The following is a 22,934-nucleotide window of genomic DNA, read 5'->3' as shown; positions in this document are numbered from 1 at the left end:
TATGATGGGTGTTAGGGATGGTGACAGATGTATGATGGGTGTTAGGGATGGTGACTGATGTATGATGGGTGTTAGGGATGGTGACTGATGTATGATGGGTGTTAGGGATGGTGACTGATGTATGATGGGTGTTAGGGATGGTGACTGATGTATGATGGGTGTTAGGGATGGTGACTGATGTATGATGGGTGTTAGGGATGGTGACAGATGTATGATGGGTGTTAGGGATGGTGACTGATGTATGATGGGTGTTAGGGATGGTGACAGATGTATGATGGGTGTTAGGGATGGTGACTGATGTATGATGGGTGTTAGGGATGGTGACAGATGTATGATGGGTGTTAGGGATGGTGACAGATGTATGATGGGTGTTAGGGATGGTGACAGATGTATGATGGGTGTTAGGGATGGTGACTGATGTATGATGGGTGTTAGGGATGGTGACTGATGTATGATGGGTGTGTGTGTGTCAGATTCAGTGTTAGGGATTGTGAAAGATGTGTGTGTGTGTGTATTTGTATCAGATTCAGAGTGCTATTGATGGTGACTTATGTGTGATGGGTGTGTGTGTAAGATTCGGAGTGTTAGGGATGGTGACAGATGTATGGTGGGTGTGTGTCTCAGATTTGGAGTGTTATGGATTGTGACAGATGGTTGTGTATGTGTCAGATTAGGAGTGTTAGGGATGGTGACTGATGTATGATGGGTGTGTGTGTCAGATTCGAAGTGTTATAGATTGTGACAGATGTGTGTGTGTCAGATTTGGAGTGTTAGGGATGGTGACCGATGACAGATGGGTTTGTGTGTGTCAGATTCGGAGTGTTATAGATTGTGACAGATGTGTGTGTGTCAGATTTGGTGTTGTTAGGGATGGTGACTGATGACAGATGGGTTTGTGTGTGTCAGATTCGGAGTGTTAGGGATGGTGACTGATGACAGATGTGTGTGTGTCAGATTCGGAGTGTTAGGGATGGTGACTGATGACAGATGTGTGTGTGTCAGATTCGGAGTGTTAGGGATGGTGACTGATGACAGGTAGGTGTATGTGTGTGTCAGATTCAGAGTGTCGGTGGCCGGCAGATGAGGAAGGACAGAGGCGACGCAAGTTCTGCAGCAAGGTGGAGGGCTACGGAAGTGTGTGTAGCTGTGATGATGCTGCCCCCATCAACTTCTCTCCGCCTGAGGTCTGTGGGACAAAGGAGACTTGATGTGTGTGTGTGTGTGTGCGTGAAAATATTTTGTTTTGTGAATGTTTGAGTGAGGGTTTGTGTGTTTTCATGTGTGTAAAAATATTTTGATGCATGAGAGCTTACAGGATGGTGTGTATGTTTGCATGAAAATGTTCTGATGCTTGAGTTTGTGTGTGTGTGTGTGTGTGTGTGAAAATATTTCGATGCATGAACGTTTGAGGGTTTGTGTGTAAATGTGTATATGAAAATATTTCAATGCCTAAGAGTTTATAGGTTGGTGTGTATGTATGCATAAACATATTCTGATGCTTGAGTTTGTGTGTGTGTGTTTGTGTGTGTGTGTGAAAATGTTTCAATACATGAGTATTGCAAGGTTGGTTGGTTTGTATGTGTGTGCATGTGTGTGAGAAAATATTTGAAAGCATGAGTGTTTTGTATTATTTTGTTTCATTTTGTTGTATTCTGTTTAACTGTTTCCTTCACTTATTCATGTTTATGGTGAGGCTGAGAGGTGGGATAATACAATACACTTGCTTAACTGATCGAATCTTTCATTTACTTGCAGTTGTATCTTTTGCAATGGTCTGCTTGTGTTCCAGTTAAAACACAACAAGGTCAGCAAAGTGCCCATTGCTGTGATTGCCAGCGATCGTCCCCATTACCTGTACAGGTGAGTATATTAATAAGCCAGTTTTGACTGGACATTGTGCAAACAAAGATCCTAAGACACCATTTGTTAAATCTTTACAGTTCTGGCTGACCAGATTTCTGGCCCCTTTCTCATTTCCAGTTTATTGTCGCAGTCTTTTTTTATGCACCTGATGAATTTTGTTTCTAAGATAAGATAAGATAAGATAAGAATAACTTTATTATCTCCACCTGGAGAAATTTGGTCAGGTGCATTATCACAACATAGACAAGTAAACAACATGGGGACCATAACTGTAAAAGCCAACAACAGCCCCAACAAATATTACGAAGATACAAATGTAAAAAATATCACATACATCGTTTCATACATACATCCACACACTGCAGGTAATAACTAGTATTCTTAATGTAAAAACAGAAAGAATTAAGAAACATTATTTGAATATAATTATAAACATAGCCTACTATACTGCACATTGATTATAATAGACAGATAAGATAAGAATAAAGATGAATTGCGGAAAACCACAACCAGATTATCAGCACCCCCCCGCACCGCACCCCCACCCCCACCCCACCCCACACACGCAGATAACTTGATCAAACAAGAGTAATAAACATATGTTCTCAAATAAAAGCATTTCACATATTCGCTTTTAAAAACATTGCATTTTGGGTTGATGATGATGAATGAAGATGGGAGAGATGAAGCTTCTGCAGTGGGGGTCCATTTAGGTTTGGGGCTACTTGGCAAGGCTGTATTCTCATGATGTAACTCGGCATCAACTGGGCTGAAAGATGGACACCTGCAGTGCTGGTCAGGAAATTTGAGCAACACACCCAAAGACACATCCGTGAATTGGATGAGCCATGACTGTGTGGACCTGATTTTCCCAGTTGAGCCAAAAGCACACTCAACTATGTGAAAGACGTGGCCACAGGCCAAAGAAAAACCCCTGGTGGGGCTTGAACCTGCATCCTCCTGGTTGTAAATCCTTGACGCTAACCACATTGACTGGTTCCCTCAGTCACTTTCATCTTACACATGTCGTTACAGTCCAAAATCCTAAATAGTGCATTTTAAGTTTCTCCTTTTCCTTTGTCCCTAACATAAAATGTTTCATTCACTTTTTGATGCTTTACATTGCTCAAAATGGCTGCTAATTTTTGCCCGGATTTAACAACATATGCATGAATGCAGATAGTTTACAGAAAGACAAACTGAGTGGGAAGTGCATTGGTTTGTTGTGTTTATCCAGATTGTGCACAGCACAACACAGCACAGTGCAGACAACATATTGCAATGCATCACAACAATAACAAAAATACAGAAGAGAGCAGGGCTGTCTATGCAGAATAATTGGAAACAGTGCGTTGATGTAAATCTGTACTGGGCAACATGGAGCAGTACAGTGCAGTGCTGTAAAGTACACTTCTGTAGAGTACTGCACAGTGAAGAGCAGAACTGTCAGTATAGTTCAGCACTGTACAGAGCAGCACAGTACTGTGTAGCACTGTGCATTTGAGCAAAAAACAGTGCAGCATACACACAGCACCATCACTTGGTGCTGTACAGTATATGACAGTTCTTTGCTGTATGTCCTGTACAGTTCTGTATTGCACTGTGCTGTGTTGTACTGTACTGCACTGCAATGTGTTATGCTGTTTTGTACTGTACTGCACTTCAGTGTGTTATACTGTATTGTACTGTACTGCGCTGTTATACTGTATTGTACTATACTGTATTTCACTGCACTGTATTTGTATTGTTCTGTACTGAATCACACAGCACTGCACTTTGATAATGTTGATGTCAGCAAATCGATTGCAATCGCGCCTTAATTTTAGTGTGATCGCCCAATCGAGCTATATAATTATGTGACCTGGTTGGAGATGTAATTTGACAAAAAACAAGAACGCCAGAGAATGGACAGACAGACAGAAAATACAAAAAAACTTAGCTGTATGAAGAGCACAGGAACAGGAGTCATGATGACTGCTGGAAAAAGAGGGCGCTAGTCAGGGGGGCAAAGGGGAGGTTACCTACTTACGGGAGGTTATCGGCTGTAGCTACTTTCATTTTCTCCACATAGGCGGATAGTAGTTTGCACAGGACAGGAATGTCAGACCCCTGCCGGAGTCTGCACCAGTGGGTCACGGTAAGTATGTTACTTAAACGTAATTTTAGGAAGAAAATTTCCTATATGGATACTAGACACTGGTTCGCTCTAAATTGTACTATATCATATTTTATTGCATTATCCTGTACTGTATTGCACTGCACTGTGTTATATTATGTCGTAGTGCTGAATTCTTTGCAGCAGAGAATTTCCTTTCACATCACTGTCACGTGTGACTGACTGTTTTCAGGATGTTACGCATACTGCTAAACACCCCAGGTGCAGATCCCAAAATGGTCACAGTGTTCATTGATGGCTACTTTGAGGTGAGCCTGACAGCCAGACACGATAGCTTGTATGACAGCAATTTTGTTGACTGATAGTTACTTTGAGGTGAGCCTGATAGCTAGACATGATAGCTTGTGTGGAGTTACTTTGAGGTGAGCCTTAGAGCTGGACATGATAGCTTGTATGACAGCAATTTTGTTCACTGATAGTTACTTTGAGGTGAGCCTGACAGCTAGACACAATAGCTTGTATGGGGTATGGGGTTACTTTGAGGTGAGCCTGGCAGCTAGACACGATAGCTTGTATGGGGTATGAGGTTACTTTGAGGTGAGCCTGACAGCTGGACACGATAGTTTGTATGACAGCAATTTTGTTCATTGATGGCTACTTTGAGGTGAGCCTGACAGCTGGACACGATAGTTTGTATGACAGCAATTTTGTTCATTGATGGCTACTTTGAGGTGAGCTTGACAGCTGGACAAGATAGTTTGTATGACAGTTATTTTGTTCATTGATAGCTAGTTATCATCCCTGTATGTAATAACTTGTACAGCCACCAAAGTGGTGTATGTTTGGTGATTGGAACCACTGTCTGCTTGTCAAGGTGTCTGATGTCTTTTCTTGCATGAAAAGGCAAACCCCATTTCCATGTGCCTTCCACATGGTCCAGCTGGCAAATCATTATCAAGAAGAAAGGGGTCTTCCTCCTGACACACGCTTTTTTAAATAGTAGTTTTTTACTGCAGTCACATCAAGCTAACTGCTCACAGTCTTTTTGTGTTCATTGAACCAAGCTGAGATAAAGGGAAAATCAGCATTGCAGCTTTTGGGAAGCACTTTTTCTGTGCTGTCAGCTGAAGATTTATTGGCATGGAAGGGGTTTAATACTTCTCTTCTCTTTCCCTCAGTCATTTTCCCAGTTAAATGAAACAGCCTATTAAACAGTAACAATAGATTAGGATTCAAACAACGTTTTAGTTCTGCATCAGCATCCAACATGTAAAACAACTTGTTTTCCTTATGGAGATAACTTTACTTTTGAGGAAATAAATAGATATGCGAACGTTTTGGTCATTGTACAGAAATTATGAAGTTACAAAAAATCTTTGCAGGAAAGGGTTCAATATATTTTGCATTACATTTACAAGTGAAATTTCTTTTCCCTGTCTGTCCTTCTCTGGCATGTGTAGCATGCTTAATCCCGTGTTGGTTAAGCCTGGGAGTGTTGAGAGTATTGACAACTGAGTTGACTGCTGTGTTTCTGTTGGAATCAGGAGCCCCTGGCAGTGACCAAGCTGTTTGGACTGAGGGGAATTCAGCACACACCCCTGGGCGTGAAGAATGCTCGCATTTCACAGCACTACAAAGCCAGTCTGACTGCCACTTTTAATCTCTACCCTGTAGGTAGTCTGTGTGTGTGTGTGTGTGTGTGTGTGTGTGGCTCTGTGTGTGTGTGTTACACATGTGTGTGTTTGTGTAAGTGTGTGTGTGTTTATATATGTGTATGTATGTATGTACGTGTGTGTATATATATATGTATGTATATTTATACATAGATAAGTAGATTGTGTGTGTGTATGAGTGTGTGTGTGTGTGTGTGTGTGTGTGTTATGCAGATGCACCCTTTGGTGTGGGAGAAGTAGCGGTTTTGCATTTTAGTTATTTTCCTTTTTCCTTAATGTTCTGATTGCTGACATGGATTTCAGATTCTAGATTTATTGTATTTTTATTTTCAGTATTGATTTATGTACATTTTTTTTTTTAAAGGAAATCAGGCAGATCCACACAAATACTGAGATGAGAGAAAAAGAAAACGTCCACCCCATACTACCTGTGTGCTTGGATTTCTTTCCCAAACATTTTTGGGGGGAAGAATGATGCACTGACAAGCTGTCTTATCCATCTTCAGTGAATTAATACACATAAGTTTCTGAGCTTTGGTGATTTTTTGGCATGACTGTGTGTTTGCAGAATGCTGAATATGCCATTGTGATTGAGGAAGACCTGGATGTCTCTCCCGACTTCTTCAAGTAAGAATCATTGTTTCCATGGATTTGTTGGCTTTAGTTCTGAAGATCCATTATTTTTGGTGTTTTTTCTTTCTTTTGTAATGTATAGTGTTAAATAAAGCAAATAAATGAAATGATTACTTAATAGATCTTGCTGAATTTTTGTAAGAAGAGAAGAAAGTGTTTGATTGCAGCTGGAAATTACATTGTTGAATGAAATAAAGTTTGTTGAGCATAATAAATGATTGAACAAATATGCAAATGCTTATTTTTGTCTGCCCTACCTTATATATTCTCTGATTTATCAATCTCCAAGGCTGTGTATAGTTTTCTTTGTTTTGGTATTGCGTGTTTACAGCCGTGGCTTTTTTTTTTTTTTCTTAAAGCCAAATGGCTTATTTTATTTCAGTCATTTGACTTCTGTGTATCTTTCATTTCTATGAAAGTTTGAAATATTTACTCATTTGTTTATTAATTTCATTTCATTCAAGGTTACCAGTGTATAGAAACCTGTGGGAGGATATCAAGGCCTGACCAGCACATTCATTTATTCTCAGGCCAAGCACCTGCTCCCTCTTTAAAAAAAAAAAAAAGATTAAGTTGTGTAGCTTATATGGATCAGTCTACATGCTTTGTCACCTTTCTGAAAGCAAAACTGAAACTGATACAGCTATACATGTGTGTTAATATGTATTTCAACAGCCACACACATTCTTTAACATGGTAATGTTATTGCTGCAGTGTTTTTCTGATTATTTCTAGACAAGAGTATTTGTCCTGTGTTATTGTTACTGTCAGTAGACTTTTGTCCTGCATTATGTTGATGTGTGTATGGACCTGTGCTGTGCAGTATATTGCAGGGTTAAAAATGCATTAATACAAAGTCATGTAAGTCTGGAAATGTCTTGGAAAAATGACAGAACCAATTCCAGGGCTTGAAAAGTCATGGAAAAATTTGTTTTGCCCTTCAAGGTCTGGAGAAGTCTTGACTAGTCCCATTTAACTAAGAGTTAGAAAAATAAACATTTGAAAAAAGAAAAAGTGATTACAAGATATCCACTGATGTTTTTTCAGCAGTACAGCAGACAACTTTTTATTTGGCTTTGCTTTTGGTGTGGGAAATGTTCAGTCTGGTTTGGAAAAGTCCAGAAAAAGTATGGATTTTGTTTGGTCATGACTGTGAGAATCCTTTGTTTGTTTGTTTGTTTTTGTTGGAGGGATTTTCTTTGTTTTTTTTCTTGCTATCTGTGGTGTGTGCTATATCGTCGTCAGTAAATATGTGTCCTGTGGTTCTGTGTACAGTTACTTCAGCCAGACAAAACAGCTGCTGGAAGAAGACCCAAGTCTCTACTGTGTGTCAGCTTGGAATGATCAGGTCTGCTTCAGCTGTCAGTGTATGGGGCAGAGCTTGAAAAATATAACTTCATTTTTTTTCTCTTTCTTGTGCATGCATTCTTGAATATACATGTATAGAAGTGTTTTGGAAATGCGTGTGTGTGTGCATGTGTGTGCATATTGTTTGAATGTACATGTGAATGTGTGTATGACCAAGTGCTTTACTTTTTTTTTTCAAATTTGATAGTTGAATCTGCAAAAAAAGATCATCATGGATCTTACAGATATAGTCATGAACAGGTTGAGCCAATGCAGGTAGTATAATACAGCTTGGATACCCCTCCACTTCTGTGCTTGTGGTGAGTCCTGTCAAGGTCTTCAGTGTCAGCAGATTCATGGGGGACTTTTGTTGGAGGGACATGGTGATGGTCTCCACTCTAGGGGAATGCTCATTCATTCTGGCTTTGCAACTAGGCAATCATTGTTGACAGTAGGGGGCATTGTAGGTGGTGTCCTGAGTACTTTAAATCAGAACAGGCATAACTGAACACAACTGGAGTGACACAGCAGCAATGCAGGGTCTCCTGGTATGTGGTCTCTCTGGTGTGTGGCCTCCTGGCGACCTAACACTGATGATTTCCTGTGGACTGCTGACGCTGGGACTGCATCAGACAAACCCATGTGTGCTGTGTAAAGGAGAGTGGTGTGGAAGTAATGCCACTGAATGGTGCAGATGAGGGGGTATCAAAAAAAGAAAAAAAATTAGGCTGATCTTCTAGGAAGAATTAACTGTTTGTATTGTATTATTGTATTGCATTACTCTTTTTTGTTACAACAGATTTCTCTGTGTGAAATTTGGGCTGCTCTCCCCAGGGAGTGTGAGTCGCAACACTGAGAGTGCCACCCATTTTTTTTGTAATATTTCCTGCCTGCAGTTTTTTATTTGTTTTCCTATCGAAGTGGATTTTTCTACAGAATTTCGCCAGGGACATCCCTTTTGTTTCCATGGGTTCTTTTACATATGCTAAGTGCATGCTGCACACGGGACCTCAGTTATCATTTCATCCAAATGACTAGCGTCCATACCACCACTCAAGGTCTAGTGGAGGGGGAGAAAATACTGGCGACTATGCCAGGATTCGAACCAGTGCACTCAGATTCTCTCGCTTCCTAGGTGGATGCGTTACCTCTAGGCCATCACTCCTCTTCTAAATACAAAGAAAGACAATAGGCTACTGTCTGCCTGTCCACTCTGTGTATCGTAAGTGTTCTGGTGGTTCCAGGGCTACGAGCACTCCTGCAAGGACCCCAGCCTGCTGTACCGGGTGGAGACGATGCCGGGTCTGGGGTGGATGCTGAAGAAAAGTCTGTACAAACTGGAGCTGGAGCCACAGTGGCCCAGCCCGGAAAAGGTGCGCTGTGCTGTGTTTGGTTAGATAGCGGATGTGGTGTAACTTGTATGGATCATGTGTGCTGTGCTGTGTTTGGTTAGATAGCGGATGTGGTGTAACGTGTATGGATCATGTGTGCTGTGCTGTGTTTGGTTAGATAGCGGATGTGGTGTAACGTGTATGGATCATGTGTGCTGTGCTGTGTTTGGTTAGATAGCGGATGTGGTGTAACGTGTATGGATCATGTGTGCTGTGCTGTGTTTGGTTAGATAGCGGATGTGGTGTAACGTGTATGGATCATGTGCACTGTGCTGTGTTTGGTTAGATAGCGGATGTGGTGTAACGTGTATGGATCATGCTTGTTATTTGGTTGAATAGAAGATATGGTGTAGCGTATACAGATCCGTCCACATGCTTTAAAATTGATTCCTGCTTGAAACTGTAACTGAAATTTGTGTTTCATATTGGGGGAGGAGAAGGGTTGATAGTGGTTAGAGGGGGGAAGTGTGTGTGTATGTGTGTGTTCATGTGTGCATGAGATTGTGTTTCTGTGTGTGTATGTGCATATATATCTGTGTGTGTGTGTGTGTGTGATCTACTTGAAAACCATGAATGCTTGCAAAAATATATGCACACAAGTTAACTCAGATTCACTTGCACTGTGCATGCATGAACAGGAATGCAGACACATACAGACACACTGAGGCACACTGACATACATGCTTGTACACACACACACACACACACACACACACACACACACGCGCGCGCATGCATGCCTACCTGCATAGCTAGTTTCAAAAACAGGGTTAGTCCATACTTTCATCTAGATATGTGCAGGGATGCACACACTGACATGCACAAGCATACATATATATCCCATGTGCACAAATGAACACACAGCCTCCTGCATGTGCTTTCTCACAGGTGTATGCATGGAAACACACACAAACACTCTCTCACACACACACACACACTCTCTCTCTCTCTCTCTCTCTCTCTCTCTCTCTCTCTCATGCCAACACAAAAAGGAGTATGGAAATGCTAAATGCATTTATTCTGTGGGGTTTTGTTATGTTTTGTTTTTTGGAGGGTGGGTGTTATAATTTTTTTTAGGAATACAACACCTTGTTTGATAATCATTCAAAAAAATGATGGTGATGATTCATGGGAGTGATCACTGGGTCACTACTTTTCTGAAATCAAACACAAGCCCCAAACTACTGTTTTATCGTCCCACACAAAAACATGTTCTCTCTGTGGGGGAAAGAAAAGGGGGGTAGGAACAACATTTAAGGGAGGATGGGGTTATAATTTTCTGTGTAGGTTATGTGCATGACTTTTTGGTCTGCATGGACGGGCGCAATAGCCAAGTGGTTAAAGCGTTGGACTGTCAGTCTGAGGGTCCCGGGTTCGAATCACGGCGACGGCGCCTGGTGGGTGAAGGGTGGAGATTTTTACGATCTCCCAGGTCAGCATATGTGCAGACCTGCTAGTGCCTGAACCCCCTTCGTGTGTATATGCAAGCAGAAGATCAGATACGCACGTTAAAGATCCCGTAATCCATGTCAGCGTTCGGTGGGTTATGGAAACAAGAACATACCCAGCATGCACACCTCCGAAAATGGAGTATGGCTGCATACACGGCGGGGTAAAAACGGTCATTCACGTAAAAGCCCACTCATGTGCATACGAGTGAACGTGGGAGTTGCAGCCCACGAACAAAGAAGAAGAAGAAGGAGGTCTGCATGCATGCTTGCTTAGGACAGGCACAGGAGTAAAGGGGGGACATTTTGGTTGGTAGGAGGAGTTGGAAGGGAGGGGGCAGATGGTCTGCATGGTTGTAGGGGTGACATGTTATTTGAGTGAGCTGATTTGAAGAAATTATCACTTATTGACCAGCTTGCCTGTTATTTTGAACTAACAAGGCAATGTATGTTTATTTATTTCCTTTTGTGATATGACATGTATGTGACAGATATTTAACTCCCTCCCCCCTTGACCTTATAGGTTACTTAGCTAAAGGCAGTAAATAAAAATAAATAAAAAAAAGATGAAATGTCAAGTGTCTCTTTTCTCAATTTTCTTCTTTTTCTTCTTACTGTTCTGTTTTCTATGTGTTTTTTTTTTTTTTTGTTGTTGTTGTTTTTTTGTTGCTGTTACTATTTTTGTTTTGAAATAAGGTAAAAAGAAGCTCGTAGGTTGTCCTTTTACCCTCAGTAAAACATTTGAGTTTGAGTTCTTCTTCTTCGTTTGTGGGCTGCAACTCCCACATCCACTCCTATGTACATGAGTGGGCTTTTACGTGTATGATTGTTTTTACCACGCCATGTAGACCGCCGTACTCGGTTTTCAGGGGTGAGTTTGAGTTCAAGTTTGAATCCTGTCCATGTGCTTGTGCAGCAGTGGGACTGGGACATGTGGATGAGGACAAGCACCATCCGCAAGGACCGGGAGTGCATCATTCCGGACGTCAGCCGCACCTTCCACTTTGGCTCCAAGGGGCTCAACATGAACCCCTACTTCCAGGACCTCTACTTCAAGAAACATTCCATTGTGTCTCACTCAGGGGTGGTGCTCAAAGACCTCGACAGGTAAGGGGTTTGCTGCTGGGGTACACTCATGGGTGGTGCTCAAAGACCTCGACAGGTGAGGGGTTTGCTGCTGGGGTACACTCAGGGGTGGTGCTCAAAGACCTCGACAGGTGAGGGGTTTGCTGCTGGGGTACACTCAGGGGTGGTGCTCAAAGACCTCGACAGGTGAGGGGTTTGCTGCTGGGGTACACTCAGGGATAATGCTCAAAGACCTCGACAGGTGAGGGGTGTGCTGCTGGGGTACACTCAGGGGTAATGCTCAAAGACCTCGACAGGTGAGGGGTTTGCTGCTGGGGTACACTCAGGGGTGGTGCTCAAAGACCTCGACAGGTGAGGGGTTTGCTGCTGGGGTACACTCAGGGGTAATGCTCAAAGACCTCGACAGGTGAGGGGTTTGCTGCTGGGGTACACTCATGGGTGGTGCTCAAAGACCTCAACAGGTGAGCGGTTTGCTGCTGGGGTACACTCAGGGGTAATGCTCAAAGACCTCAACAGGTGAGGGGTTTGCTGCTGGGGTACACTCAGGGGTGGTGCTCAAAGACCTCGACAGGTGAGGGGTTTGCTGCTGGGGTACACTCAGGGGTGGTGCTCAAAGACCTCGACAGGTAAGGGGTTTGCTGCTGGGGTACACTCAGGGGTGGTGCTCAAAGACCTCGACAGGTAAGGGGTTTGCTGCTGGGGTACACTCAGGGGTAATGCTCAAAGACCTCGACAGGTGAGGGGTTTGCTGCTGGGGTACACTCAGGGGTGGTGCTCAAAGACCTTGACAGGTAAGGGGTTTGCTGCTGGGGTACACTCAGGGGTTTCTGTTGAGGTAGGGTTGTGACAAGATGAGACAATATGACGTATTTATTTCAGGAAACCCCATCTGGGTACATGAAAATATTACATTAATAATACAAGTATCAAAAACATTTGGCACTATGTGGGTGGCAGGTGAGAGGTTTGGTGCTGGGGTGGAGTTGCAGGTGATGGTTTGGATAGAAGATATGAGAAACTGCAAAGGGAGAGAGAGGTGACAGATCTAGATGTTTTGTTTTTGTTGTTGTTGTTTTTTGGAGTGAGAGGGGGATGGGCTTAGGGAGAAAAGAGAGAGGGAGTGAAGTGGGGTGAGATACATGAATAACTGTGTGTTTGACAGTTTGACACAACTTTCTTTTTCTCTCTTGGTGGAGTGGAGTGTTGCTTTGTGTTTATGCACCTGCCTTGAATGCAAGAGAATCTGAAGGCATTGGATCGAATCCCACACCCCAGAATTTTCTTCCCCTCCACTAGACCATAGTTTTCTTCCTCTCCATTAGAGCTTGAGTGGTAGTCTGTGCACTTGTCACTTGGGTGAGACCGTAAACTGAGGTCTTGTGTGTGGCATGCCCTTATAAGAATGTACAAGAAGCCACAGCAACAAAATGGTTGTCCCTGGCAAAATGCTGTTTAATTTTTTTTTAAAGAAAAAAAAAACCACGTTAATAGGAACACAAATACACATGCATGCACAAAAAAAAAGAAAAAAATGTGGGTGGCCTACATCTTGGTGGAATGCTTTCCCTGGAGAAAGCAGCCAAGTTTCACACAGAAATTTGTTGTGACAATACAATACGATATGATATGGTACGATATGATATGATGAAATTCAATACAATACAATACAATATAATACAATACAACACAATACAATATCACTCTCATTCTGTGCTCATTTTTATGTGTTTTTTGTCTGTGTGTATATTTGCATGTATATATATTTGTGGGGGAGGGGTGTGTTTTTTTGGGGGGGCGGCATGTGTGTGTTGTATGTGTGAATGAATATCTGAGTGGTCTGTAATTTTTGTTCCCCCCCCCCCTCTCTCTCTCTCTCTCTTTCGCTCTGTCTATATACAGTAAAAGAAAGAAATTGTTCATTTAGACTAATTGTCCGACCATGTTTTTTACCCTGTTGCAGAATGAAGAGGGAAGCATATGAAGATGTGATCAAAGGCCTGATCAAGTCAGCTAAAGTTGTGGACCACAGTTTAGACGTCTGTGATGGGAATTTCATTCCCACTCAAGATGACTCAAACCACAAGGTAAACGTTCTTGAATGTTTTAGTGATCAGTTGTTAAGTTGTTGTTGTTTTTTTAATAACCTTCAACATTATTTTGGTCTTGAATGTTTATTTTCATATTTGTTGAATATTATTATTAACATTAATGACTGACTTATTCGTCTGGTGTTGTACTCTATTGGTTTCTTTCATTTGTGATAGATTTCTTTTCAGTTTTCAGCTTTTAGACTTGATGTAGCCAGTCTTCTGTTGTCACTGGAGGTGCTCTGTTTTATGAAAAGGTGATGCTTGAGCAACAGCAGTCTGCAAAATGATATGCCATACCAAATCTGGTGTGCATCGAAAATGACTGGTTGGTGATGTTTCAGTTTTGTCAAAGGAGAGAATACAGTCTTGCAGTGGAAGTGATATTTGTGGGGAATGATGATGATGATATGGATACTTATATAGCACCTATCTTGAGTTAGAAACCAAAATCTGAGCACTTTAAAAACACAGTCATTTGCACAACAGGCTGCCTACCTGGGTTGAACCAGCTGACAACTGCCATTGGGTGCTCATCATTTGTTTCCTGTATCGTTCAGTCAGGTTTCAGTCATGCATGTACACACACACACACACACACACACACACACACACACACACAGGTGTGTTGAGTTTTTACATGTATAACCATTTTGTTTATTTACCCCGCCATGTAGGCAGCCATACTCTGTTTTCGGAGGAGGTGGGGGGGGGGGGGTGTCATGTTGGGTATGTTCTTGTTTCCATAACCCACTGAACGCTGACATGGATTACAAGATCTTTAACGTGTGTATTTGATCTTCAGAATGTGTATACACACAAAAGGGGTACAGACACTAACAGGTCTATGTTGACCTGGGAGATGGGAAATAATGTCCACCCTTAACCCACCATGTACGTGAGTGGGGTGGAACCTGGGTGAAAAAATGGAGAAGTTTGCAGTTTGAGGTGTGGCAGTGTTAGCAACCTGTCAGTGATGGATGGGTGTGGTGTGATGGCAGGACCAGGTGTATGTGGTCTACATGAAGATGGACAGTGAGACAGACTTCACTGTGTGGAAATACATTGCAAAGGTGAGCAGGTGGCCTCCACTCTGGTTTTGTTTCTCTGCCTTGGCCTTAGAGGTCTGCTGAGTTCTGGACGATGTGACAGGGAGATTTAGGGTGGGGGCGTGGGGGGTGGGGGTGGGGGTTGTGTGTAGCTTTGTGTGTGTGCGTGTGTGTTGATTCTGTGTTGAAGTTATGTGTAAATGTGTGTGTGTTTTCCTTGATTTTTTTTGAGTGAACAGTGTGTGTGTGTGTATGCATGTGTGTATGCATGTGTGTTGTTGGATTTTTGTTGAAGTTATGTTTGTGTGTGTGTATTTGTGTGTGTGTGTGTGTGTGTGTGTTAGTCTTTCGTAAACGTGTTTGTGCGAGAGAAACAAAATGAAAAGAGTTAGAAAGCGCAAATATATGTAATAAGGAGTGTTTATGAGTAAATGGTCTTAAACATTTTCCATTATGTATTTTTACATGCTTTTTGAAATGAAGGTACATGTTTCTGTGGAGTGTTACATGTCTGGTCTGTCAACAGCTGACCAGCATATAAGCTGTTGCTGTCTTTTGATATTGCCCAATTCATATGTATTGCAATGTGGATTGTTCATTTTCCTGTTGTTGCAGTGTTACCATATCTGGGACCTTGATGTGCGAGGTTTTCATAAAGTGAGTCACCATGAGATACATATCCTCTTACACATTTTATTGAAAGAAAAAGTGTGTGTGTGTGAGTGAGTGAGTGTGTGTGTGTGTGTGTGTGTGTGTGTGTGTGTGTGTGTGTGTGTGTGTGTGTGTGCAAGCATGTTTAGGTGTGTTTTTCTGCTTGTGTGTATTCTGTGTTTGTTTTTCTTTCTTTATTTGTTGTGTTGTACTCGCATATTCATGGACAACACACATGACGGTGTCCCCCCAGCGCTTTGATACCTGTACTGTTTGCACTGCAGACAGCAGTAGTGTATTATTACATAATTTTTTTATGCTGAGATCATCTTCTCTTCTTCTTTCTTTGTTTGTGGGCTGCAACTCCCACGTTCACTTGCACGTACACGAGTGGGCTTTTACGTGTATGACCATTTTTACCCTGCCATGTAGGCAGCCATACTCTGTTTTCTGGAATGTGCATGCTGGGTATGTTCTTGTTTCCATAACCCACTGAATGCTGACATGGATTATAGGATCTTTAACATGCGTATTTAATCTTCTGTTTGTGCATACACATGAAGGGGGTTCAGGCACAAGCAGGTCTGCACATATGTTGACCTGGGAGATCGGAAAAATCTCCACCCTTTACCCACCAGGCGCCGTTACCAAGATTCAAACCGGGAACCCTCAGATTGAGGGTTCAACTCTTTAACCACTCGGCTTTTGCACCCGTCGCTGAGATAATATTACTGTGATGGCTGTGCATGACTAAGGATTGTCAAACTGTTGCAGAGCATGTGGCGGCTGTACCTGAAAGGCAGTCATGTCATTATTATTGGGTGGCCTGCTTCAGCGTATTCGTGAGTATCACACTTTTGGTATCTGTACATTCAGTGCCGTTCAGATGTTTTGTATTTGTTTCATGTCTGCATCCAGCACTTCTGCTAGGGTTAGGATTTCATCACAGTCACAGTTGTCTTACAAAGAGCGCTGCATAAACTGTATGTCTGTCATGCATACACTATTGTTTGATTTTGATATTTCAGTTAGTTTTGTGGTTGAGAAAGTGTTCCTCATTTATTGTTTACGAGTGAAAAACCTAACTACACATAGTTAGTCACATTGTCCTCCACACAAATGAGAAACTGACAAACAGGTTTCATTGTCACGCACACACTCACACACACACACACACACACACACACGCACACACACACACACGGACAAACACACACACACACACACACACACATGGACATAGATACACACAAATATACACACATAGAAACACAAACATGCGCACGCACGCATGTACACACACACATAGACACACACTCACACACACACACAGACACACACTGCAACATCAAATGTGTGCTTGTCTGTTCCACACATTCACACACAGACACACACTGCAACATCAAATGTGTGCTTGTCTGTTCCAGGGAGTTCAAACCAGCTGACCTGAAGCCGGTGACAGTGAACATAACACAGCCAGCCAAAAGCTAGCGTTTGATGTTCAACCCCCTCTCCCCCAACGTTCCTGTGCCCATGCCCATCGCTGTTCCCAGCAGGTGGACTTACAACCTTATTGTTTTGAATCTGTACACTGACACTGCTGCTGTTGAGGATCTGAGTGTGGAAGAGGAATGTTAGGTTTGAAGGAATACCTCATGCACTCAGTGAGTGTCGCACATATCTGTGTGTCTGTGTATATGTGTGTGTGTGCGTGTGTGTGTGCATGTGTGTGTGTTTGGAGGGAGGTGAGAAGCTAGGAGTGAGGGGAGTGTGTTCAGTATATGTATGCTGAAAAGGTATACAATTCACGCCATTTATAAAGCTGTGTAACTGCCTTTGCACTTGTGTATGGTACTTTATTATTTTATTGAAATCAGCCGTTGAAATATAGTCATGGCAATAGCAGCAAGCTCTGCTGAGAATTAATGTTCTTTAACTGTGGATACCCTCATAACCACCTATATGTTTCATTTTAAAATGTGTAAATGAAATCCATGAAAATAATGTTCCTTTCTGTTGGTACGAAAGAACGCGAGCACAGGGACGCACTCATACACATTTCCACTTGTACGCATAGAAAACACCCACGCACACACACACACATTTTCACTTGTATCTGTAGCACACACTCATTTTTATGTATACAAATACACACACATGCACATTTTCACTTGTCTGCATAGCATATGCTCATTCGTACTTTCATTTGTATGTGTAGCATATACACATGTATACATATTCCCATTTGGATTTGTAGCATACACACATACATATTCCCATTAATTTTGTACATACAGCACACGTTCATGAGTACTTTTGCTTGTACAGGCAGTACATACACCAACACAATTTCACTTCTGTGTGTTATACACATTTTCACACACATGCACATTTTGATTTGTACATGAAGCACAAGTACTGATAAATTCAAGAGAATTTACATGAGAAGGTCTGATATCACCCCTTCAGTCTGAACAACTTGGAAAGCATGGTAAACAATTTTCCCTGATACATAGAGATCTGAAACGACCTTATCCATTTGTCTCCTTTGCCTCCATTCTGTTCCTTTGTTCGAGTGTCTGTGTTCTGCCAATATGTTCAGGGCGAAGCTGATGTTAGTGCAGTAATACTGCATGGTATGTATATACACATTAAAAAAAAAAAAAAAATTTCTGGTTTTATTTTCATTTTTATTTTTGTTATACAGCATCACTATTAAAATGATAAATACTTAATTTATGTAATGTACTGAAATGCAAATGCCAATAAATGAGTAAAGAAAGAGTTCAACATACCTTTATCTCTGTCGCAAACATACCTTTATCTCTGTTAGAGTTAGTTATTTGAATGAATACTGTGCATGAATATGAGAATGAATTAACCCTTTCGCTGCCAGGAAAATAAGATTTAAGTGAAATCTATTTGCCAGGGTTTTTTCACAAAAAACGGGTATAAATTTTCAAAAAATTCTGTGCTCTTTGTTATTGGAGAAAGACCCATAAAAGTATATATTTTCTGAAAGGGAAATGAATAAAGAATACAAAACACATGATGTTTTCCCATTTTATGCATTTTAAGTGACATGCTGTTGTTTTGAAATCAGTGTTTTGTTTTTTGTCACATTTTCAACTTGTTCATTACAAACATTAGTCTGGTAATTTGCACAAAAATATCATTTTCTGGACAAATGGATATCTGCACACACAAAATCATACTAGAACAACCACAATATAAAAAAACTGAAAAAGAAATAGATGCATTGTGACTTCTGCAAGTGATAATATGGATGTGAGGCCACGCCCCCTCAGTCTCCACCCCCCTCCTCTTCACCCCTCTCACACCGTCACTTCATCAGACCGTGTTGGCTGAGTGCCAAGAAAATAGCTCATACGGTGCCCTGCTAAAAATTCGTCTGCTAGAGTTGAACAGCCTGCATCACTCACTGATAGTTGTATCTTGGCCACTCTCTTGATTGCTCCCTTTATTTTCTATCAAATCGTCCTATAAATGTTCACCACTGTCTTCTCCTTCGAATTTATGCTCCAATTCTTTCTGAGCATTAGCTGAAGAAAGTAATCTTGGTTGATTTAGTTCGCCACGAGCGCATGTCTTGAGCACGGAGTCAGTCCGACATTTTGTTGAGCGAGCGAGGAGAGGAGCCAGGCAAAGACTGCGGCCAGTAACCCAACCAAAACGTTGAAATAAAGGACTGCCTTATGACGCAGATGGTGTTTCTAGCTATGAATAGAATCCAGAAAGATTCCCCAAGCTAAAGCTACCAGCATTTTTGTCAACGAACTGAATGCAAAGCAGGGAAAAGTCAGAATATTTCGATGACAAGTTATCTCGTCATGCAGGCAGCGAAGCATACATGCTTGCCATGACGAGTTATCTCGTCATGCAGGCAGCCTAGGGGTTAAGCTAAGATCTTTTATCGTATGTTGAAAATCAGTCTTAAAAAAACACCACCACCACCTTCTTTGGTGGCTGTGGATATTGAGAAGGCAGTTTTGTTGCTATTTTTTTGTCACCAGTATTGTTCGTCTTATTATTAGAATAATTTCCATTATTATGATTTTGAAGTTCATGACATTATTGAATTGCCCTTTTAAAACCTTAGGGTTTGAAATGAGTTTTGCTGGTAAAGTCTTCATTTCTTTGTCTGTGCATTTAGGTGATCTGGGAGGGTGAGTTGTTTAGGTGGACACCGATGCCTTAGCAGTGTTAGGCGTCTAACCTAGATTGATCAAACCTTATTTCTTTCGAAAAAAAATTTTTTCTAGCCACTCACAAGATATCTTGAGAGGGGCACAACTGTTGATTGACCTGCACTTTACTGATTGTTTTTGTGCCAAATGAGCATGGTTTCTGTTTCATTTACTGATTATGTTTGTGTACCAAGTAAGCATTTCCATTTGGGCTTCTGTTTCATTGTTTTTTAATGAGCATGATGAAAAGGTAATGCTTCACTTCCAGTTTCAGTTTCAAGGAAGTGTCAAAGTGTGCAGACTGATCCTTATACTACACGTCATCTGCTGAATTTCAATAAATGAATAAATAAATAAAAAGAAAGAATAGGGGCAGATGCCTGACCACACACACATAAATGTGAATAAATGAATAAATAAATAGATAAATAAAAAGAAAGAAAAGGGGCAGATGCCTGACCACACACACATAAATGTGAATAAATGAATAAATAAATAGATAAATAAAAAGAAAGAAAAGGGGCAGGTGCCTGACCACACACACATAAATGTGAATAAATGAATAAATAAATAAATAGATAAATAAAAAGAAAGAAAAGGGGCAGGTGCCTGACCACACACACATAAATGTGAATAAATGAATAAATAAATAAATAGATAAATAAAAAGAAAGAAAAGGGGCAGGTGCCTGACCACACACGCATGATAACAGCTCTACCGTACAGATGTCAGACATACTGTGTGAGAAAAAAAAAGGTTTTTACTCATTGTATTGATATAATCAGTCTGTCTGGAATTCTGTTTGTGTGCATGTGTGGTTCATGCTGATCACTGGTGCATTCAGAGTGTGCAGGAATCAGCAGCACACTGATATACATATGATTTTGTGTTTGTGTTTGTTCATGTGTTTGTGCGCTCATGTGCATGGATGTGCATATGTATGTTGCATTTTTAACAGTGATGACCTCTCGGTTTTGAAAGCCTAACATTTTTTTACCAATTTAGTTATCCTATATTGTGTATATTTGTGATTAAATGATGTTTGTATACAAGAACTAAATATAAATATATATATATATATATATAATGCACACAATATATCATGTTACTACTTGTGTACTTGTGCTTTTATGATAAATTATCAAATATATTGAGGATATGATGCACATATGATATACATTACTATATGTATGTACTGTCCATTGGTTATGCGCTTTATTGACCACTCTGTATGGTACATACACAATTCTGTACTTCATTCATCTTCAAAAAGCGTTGGAACTCATGTCTCCAGTCTTGCTGCCAGTCTGTTGGTGTCCTGTCTGTTGTGCCCAGACTGGCTTGAGTGACGGAAATTAAGAACCGACAACGATAATTCTGAAATATTCATAAAGGGGCGATAAGGAAGTGGGATGGGGAAGGATGGGGTCAGAACTGGTGCGATCGGTAACGTAGTTTGGGTGGATACTGGATGACATTGGTTGTGGTTGGTGTTAAAAGGAATTTGATAATGACTTGAATTGAAAACTTCTTTTGAAGCAGCCTTGTGTTATTACCCTGCTGGCATATTGTGAGGCTGGTCTGTTAAGGAAGGTGAAGGGAAATAACAGTTATTGCTACTCTCTGTTTTCGTGCAGTGTCTGCTTGAACCAAGTGGCAGGCTGTATACATTCCCTGCCTTAGAGAGACTACATTGTCCCTTGACAGCTTTGTCATGTTGTTTTTATTTGAGGACTTAATGATGCAGAGCTGTCACATTGCCATTATCTTAAGACTCAATCCAAAGCTGTCATTGCTTTAACTTTTGGACTTATTCCAAGGCATCTGACCATGCTTTTTTTTCCTTGCCAGTTGGAAATTTCTGGTTATCAAGTGCAATAAATGAAGTCAATGTTGGTGCATTTTTGATAGTCATTCACTATTTTTAGCGATTACTTTATTGTATATGATATTTGTGAGGCTCCTTTTCTTTCTCTTTTATATTTTGTTTTTGTTTAGTTTTTGATGGTATGTAGTTATTGATGATTATGAACTGAATACACATAGTCACTGATGATAATTAGATGGCACAGCCATGGATGTTTATAAATTAATGGCATACAGTGATACTGTAATAGATGAATATGACTTGATGACACTGTCTTAGATGCATATGAGTTATGATATTAGTGATTGATGATTAGGATTTGATGGCTTAGAGTCATAGATGATTTTGATTTAATGGCACATAGTCATAGTTGATTATGATTTGATGGTATATAGTCATAGTTGATTATGATTTGATGGCACATAGTCATAGTTGATTTTGATTTGATGGTATATAGCCATAGTTGATTTTGATTTGATGGCACATAGTCATAGTTGATTATGATTTGATAGTATATAGCCATAGATGATTTTGATTTGATGGCACATAGTCATAGTTGATTATGATTTGATGGTATATAGTCATATGATTGTGATGCAATTGCAAGTATAGAGACCAATTAAATCAATCAATTCAGATGTGATAAAACATTTGGAAAAGTCCAGTGACATTGTTTTAAAAAATGCATTGTTTTGTATTGTAGTGCTTTTGGGCACAACATATTTCCTGGTATGAAATTTCAGCTGTTCTCCCAAGGGAGAGCATGTCACCACAGTGCAGCATCACCCATGTATTTTTTTTCAGTTTTATTTTTTCTGTGTGCAAGTGTATTTGTTTTACTATCAGAGTGATTTTTTTCAACAGAACTTTACCAGGGACAGCCCTTTTGTTGCCACAGGTTCTTTGAGTGCACAAAGAATATGCTGTGTGTTGGACCTCGGTTTATAATCTCATCCAAAAGACTATTTTGATGCATAACTTCAATACACAAGAGGACATGAGAATGGATTTTTTAAATCAATATTATTCTGTTGTGGTACTAATGTTGATTTTTGTGACTGCAAATTTTATTTTGAGTTATGTAGATGTCAGAACTATGGGTGCATGCAGTGTTAGTGAGACATTATTGATGTTATCCAAAAATTCATTGCAGGCCAATAAATCAGTACATACACCAGCTGGTGCTTGGGTTCTGTTGTTTGAATTTGTATCCTCTGTATGAATATTTCTCTGCTAGTCTGATATGTCTGTTCAAATAATTAACCCCTGAGTGCTGTTTGTCTGTGATCTTTTGGAAATGAAACACTAAAAACGACGTATGATTTGACCGGTCAATTCCAGAATGATGGGTTAGGCATTTTAAACACTCTTTAAAGGCAAAAGAAAACATTACACCAAAATACTTCAATATGAGATAAAAGAAAGCCTAAAGTTTACTCAGAAGTCAATATCTGAAAATCGACATCCGGACTCCCACCCGTCTAAAATCGTCGCTAGCGGCAAAGTTGTTCAGGT

At 40.7% G+C, this 22,934-nt stretch overlaps 1 protein-coding gene across 3 annotated transcripts in view; it reads left to right on the top strand.

The window, feature by feature from the left end:
* The window catches only part of LOC143279858 (protein O-linked-mannose beta-1,2-N-acetylglucosaminyltransferase 1-like), a 37,783-nt gene extending 15,199 nt beyond the window's left edge, over positions 1–22,584 (top strand). For 2 of the 3 annotated variants that reach the window (XM_076584114.1, XM_076584115.1), the window contains exons 9-21: positions 1,057–1,184; positions 1,790–1,860; positions 4,212–4,287; positions 5,524–5,649; positions 6,221–6,279; positions 7,561–7,633; positions 8,877–9,005; positions 11,388–11,578; positions 13,518–13,641; positions 14,646–14,717; positions 15,309–15,350; positions 16,119–16,186; positions 16,772–22,584. In XM_076584114.1, coding sequence (XP_076440229.1) covers positions 1,057–1,184; positions 1,790–1,860; positions 4,212–4,287; positions 5,524–5,649; positions 6,221–6,279; positions 7,561–7,633; positions 8,877–9,005; positions 11,388–11,578; positions 13,518–13,641; positions 14,646–14,717; positions 15,309–15,350; positions 16,119–16,186; positions 16,772–16,835 — 1,223 coding nt within the window. In that variant the 3' untranslated portion in view covers positions 16,836–22,584. Of the gene's footprint in view, positions 1–1,056; positions 1,185–1,789; positions 1,861–4,211; positions 4,288–5,523; positions 5,650–6,220; positions 6,280–7,560; positions 7,634–8,876; positions 9,006–11,387; positions 11,579–13,517; positions 13,642–14,645; positions 14,718–15,308; positions 15,351–16,118; positions 16,191–16,771 lie in introns of those variants that run through there. The other variant, XM_076584116.1, reaches the window with a different exon arrangement.
* Positions 22,585–22,934: the final 350 nt, after the last annotated feature.

This window comes from Babylonia areolata, chromosome 3 (genome assembly GCF_041734735.1).
Source record: "Babylonia areolata isolate BAREFJ2019XMU chromosome 3, ASM4173473v1, whole genome shotgun sequence".
Classification (NCBI taxonomy): Eukaryota; Metazoa; Mollusca; class Gastropoda; order Neogastropoda; family Buccinidae; genus Babylonia; species Babylonia areolata.
The sequence above is the reverse complement of the archived record's forward strand: the minus strand, read 5'-3'. Positions and strand labels throughout refer to the sequence as shown.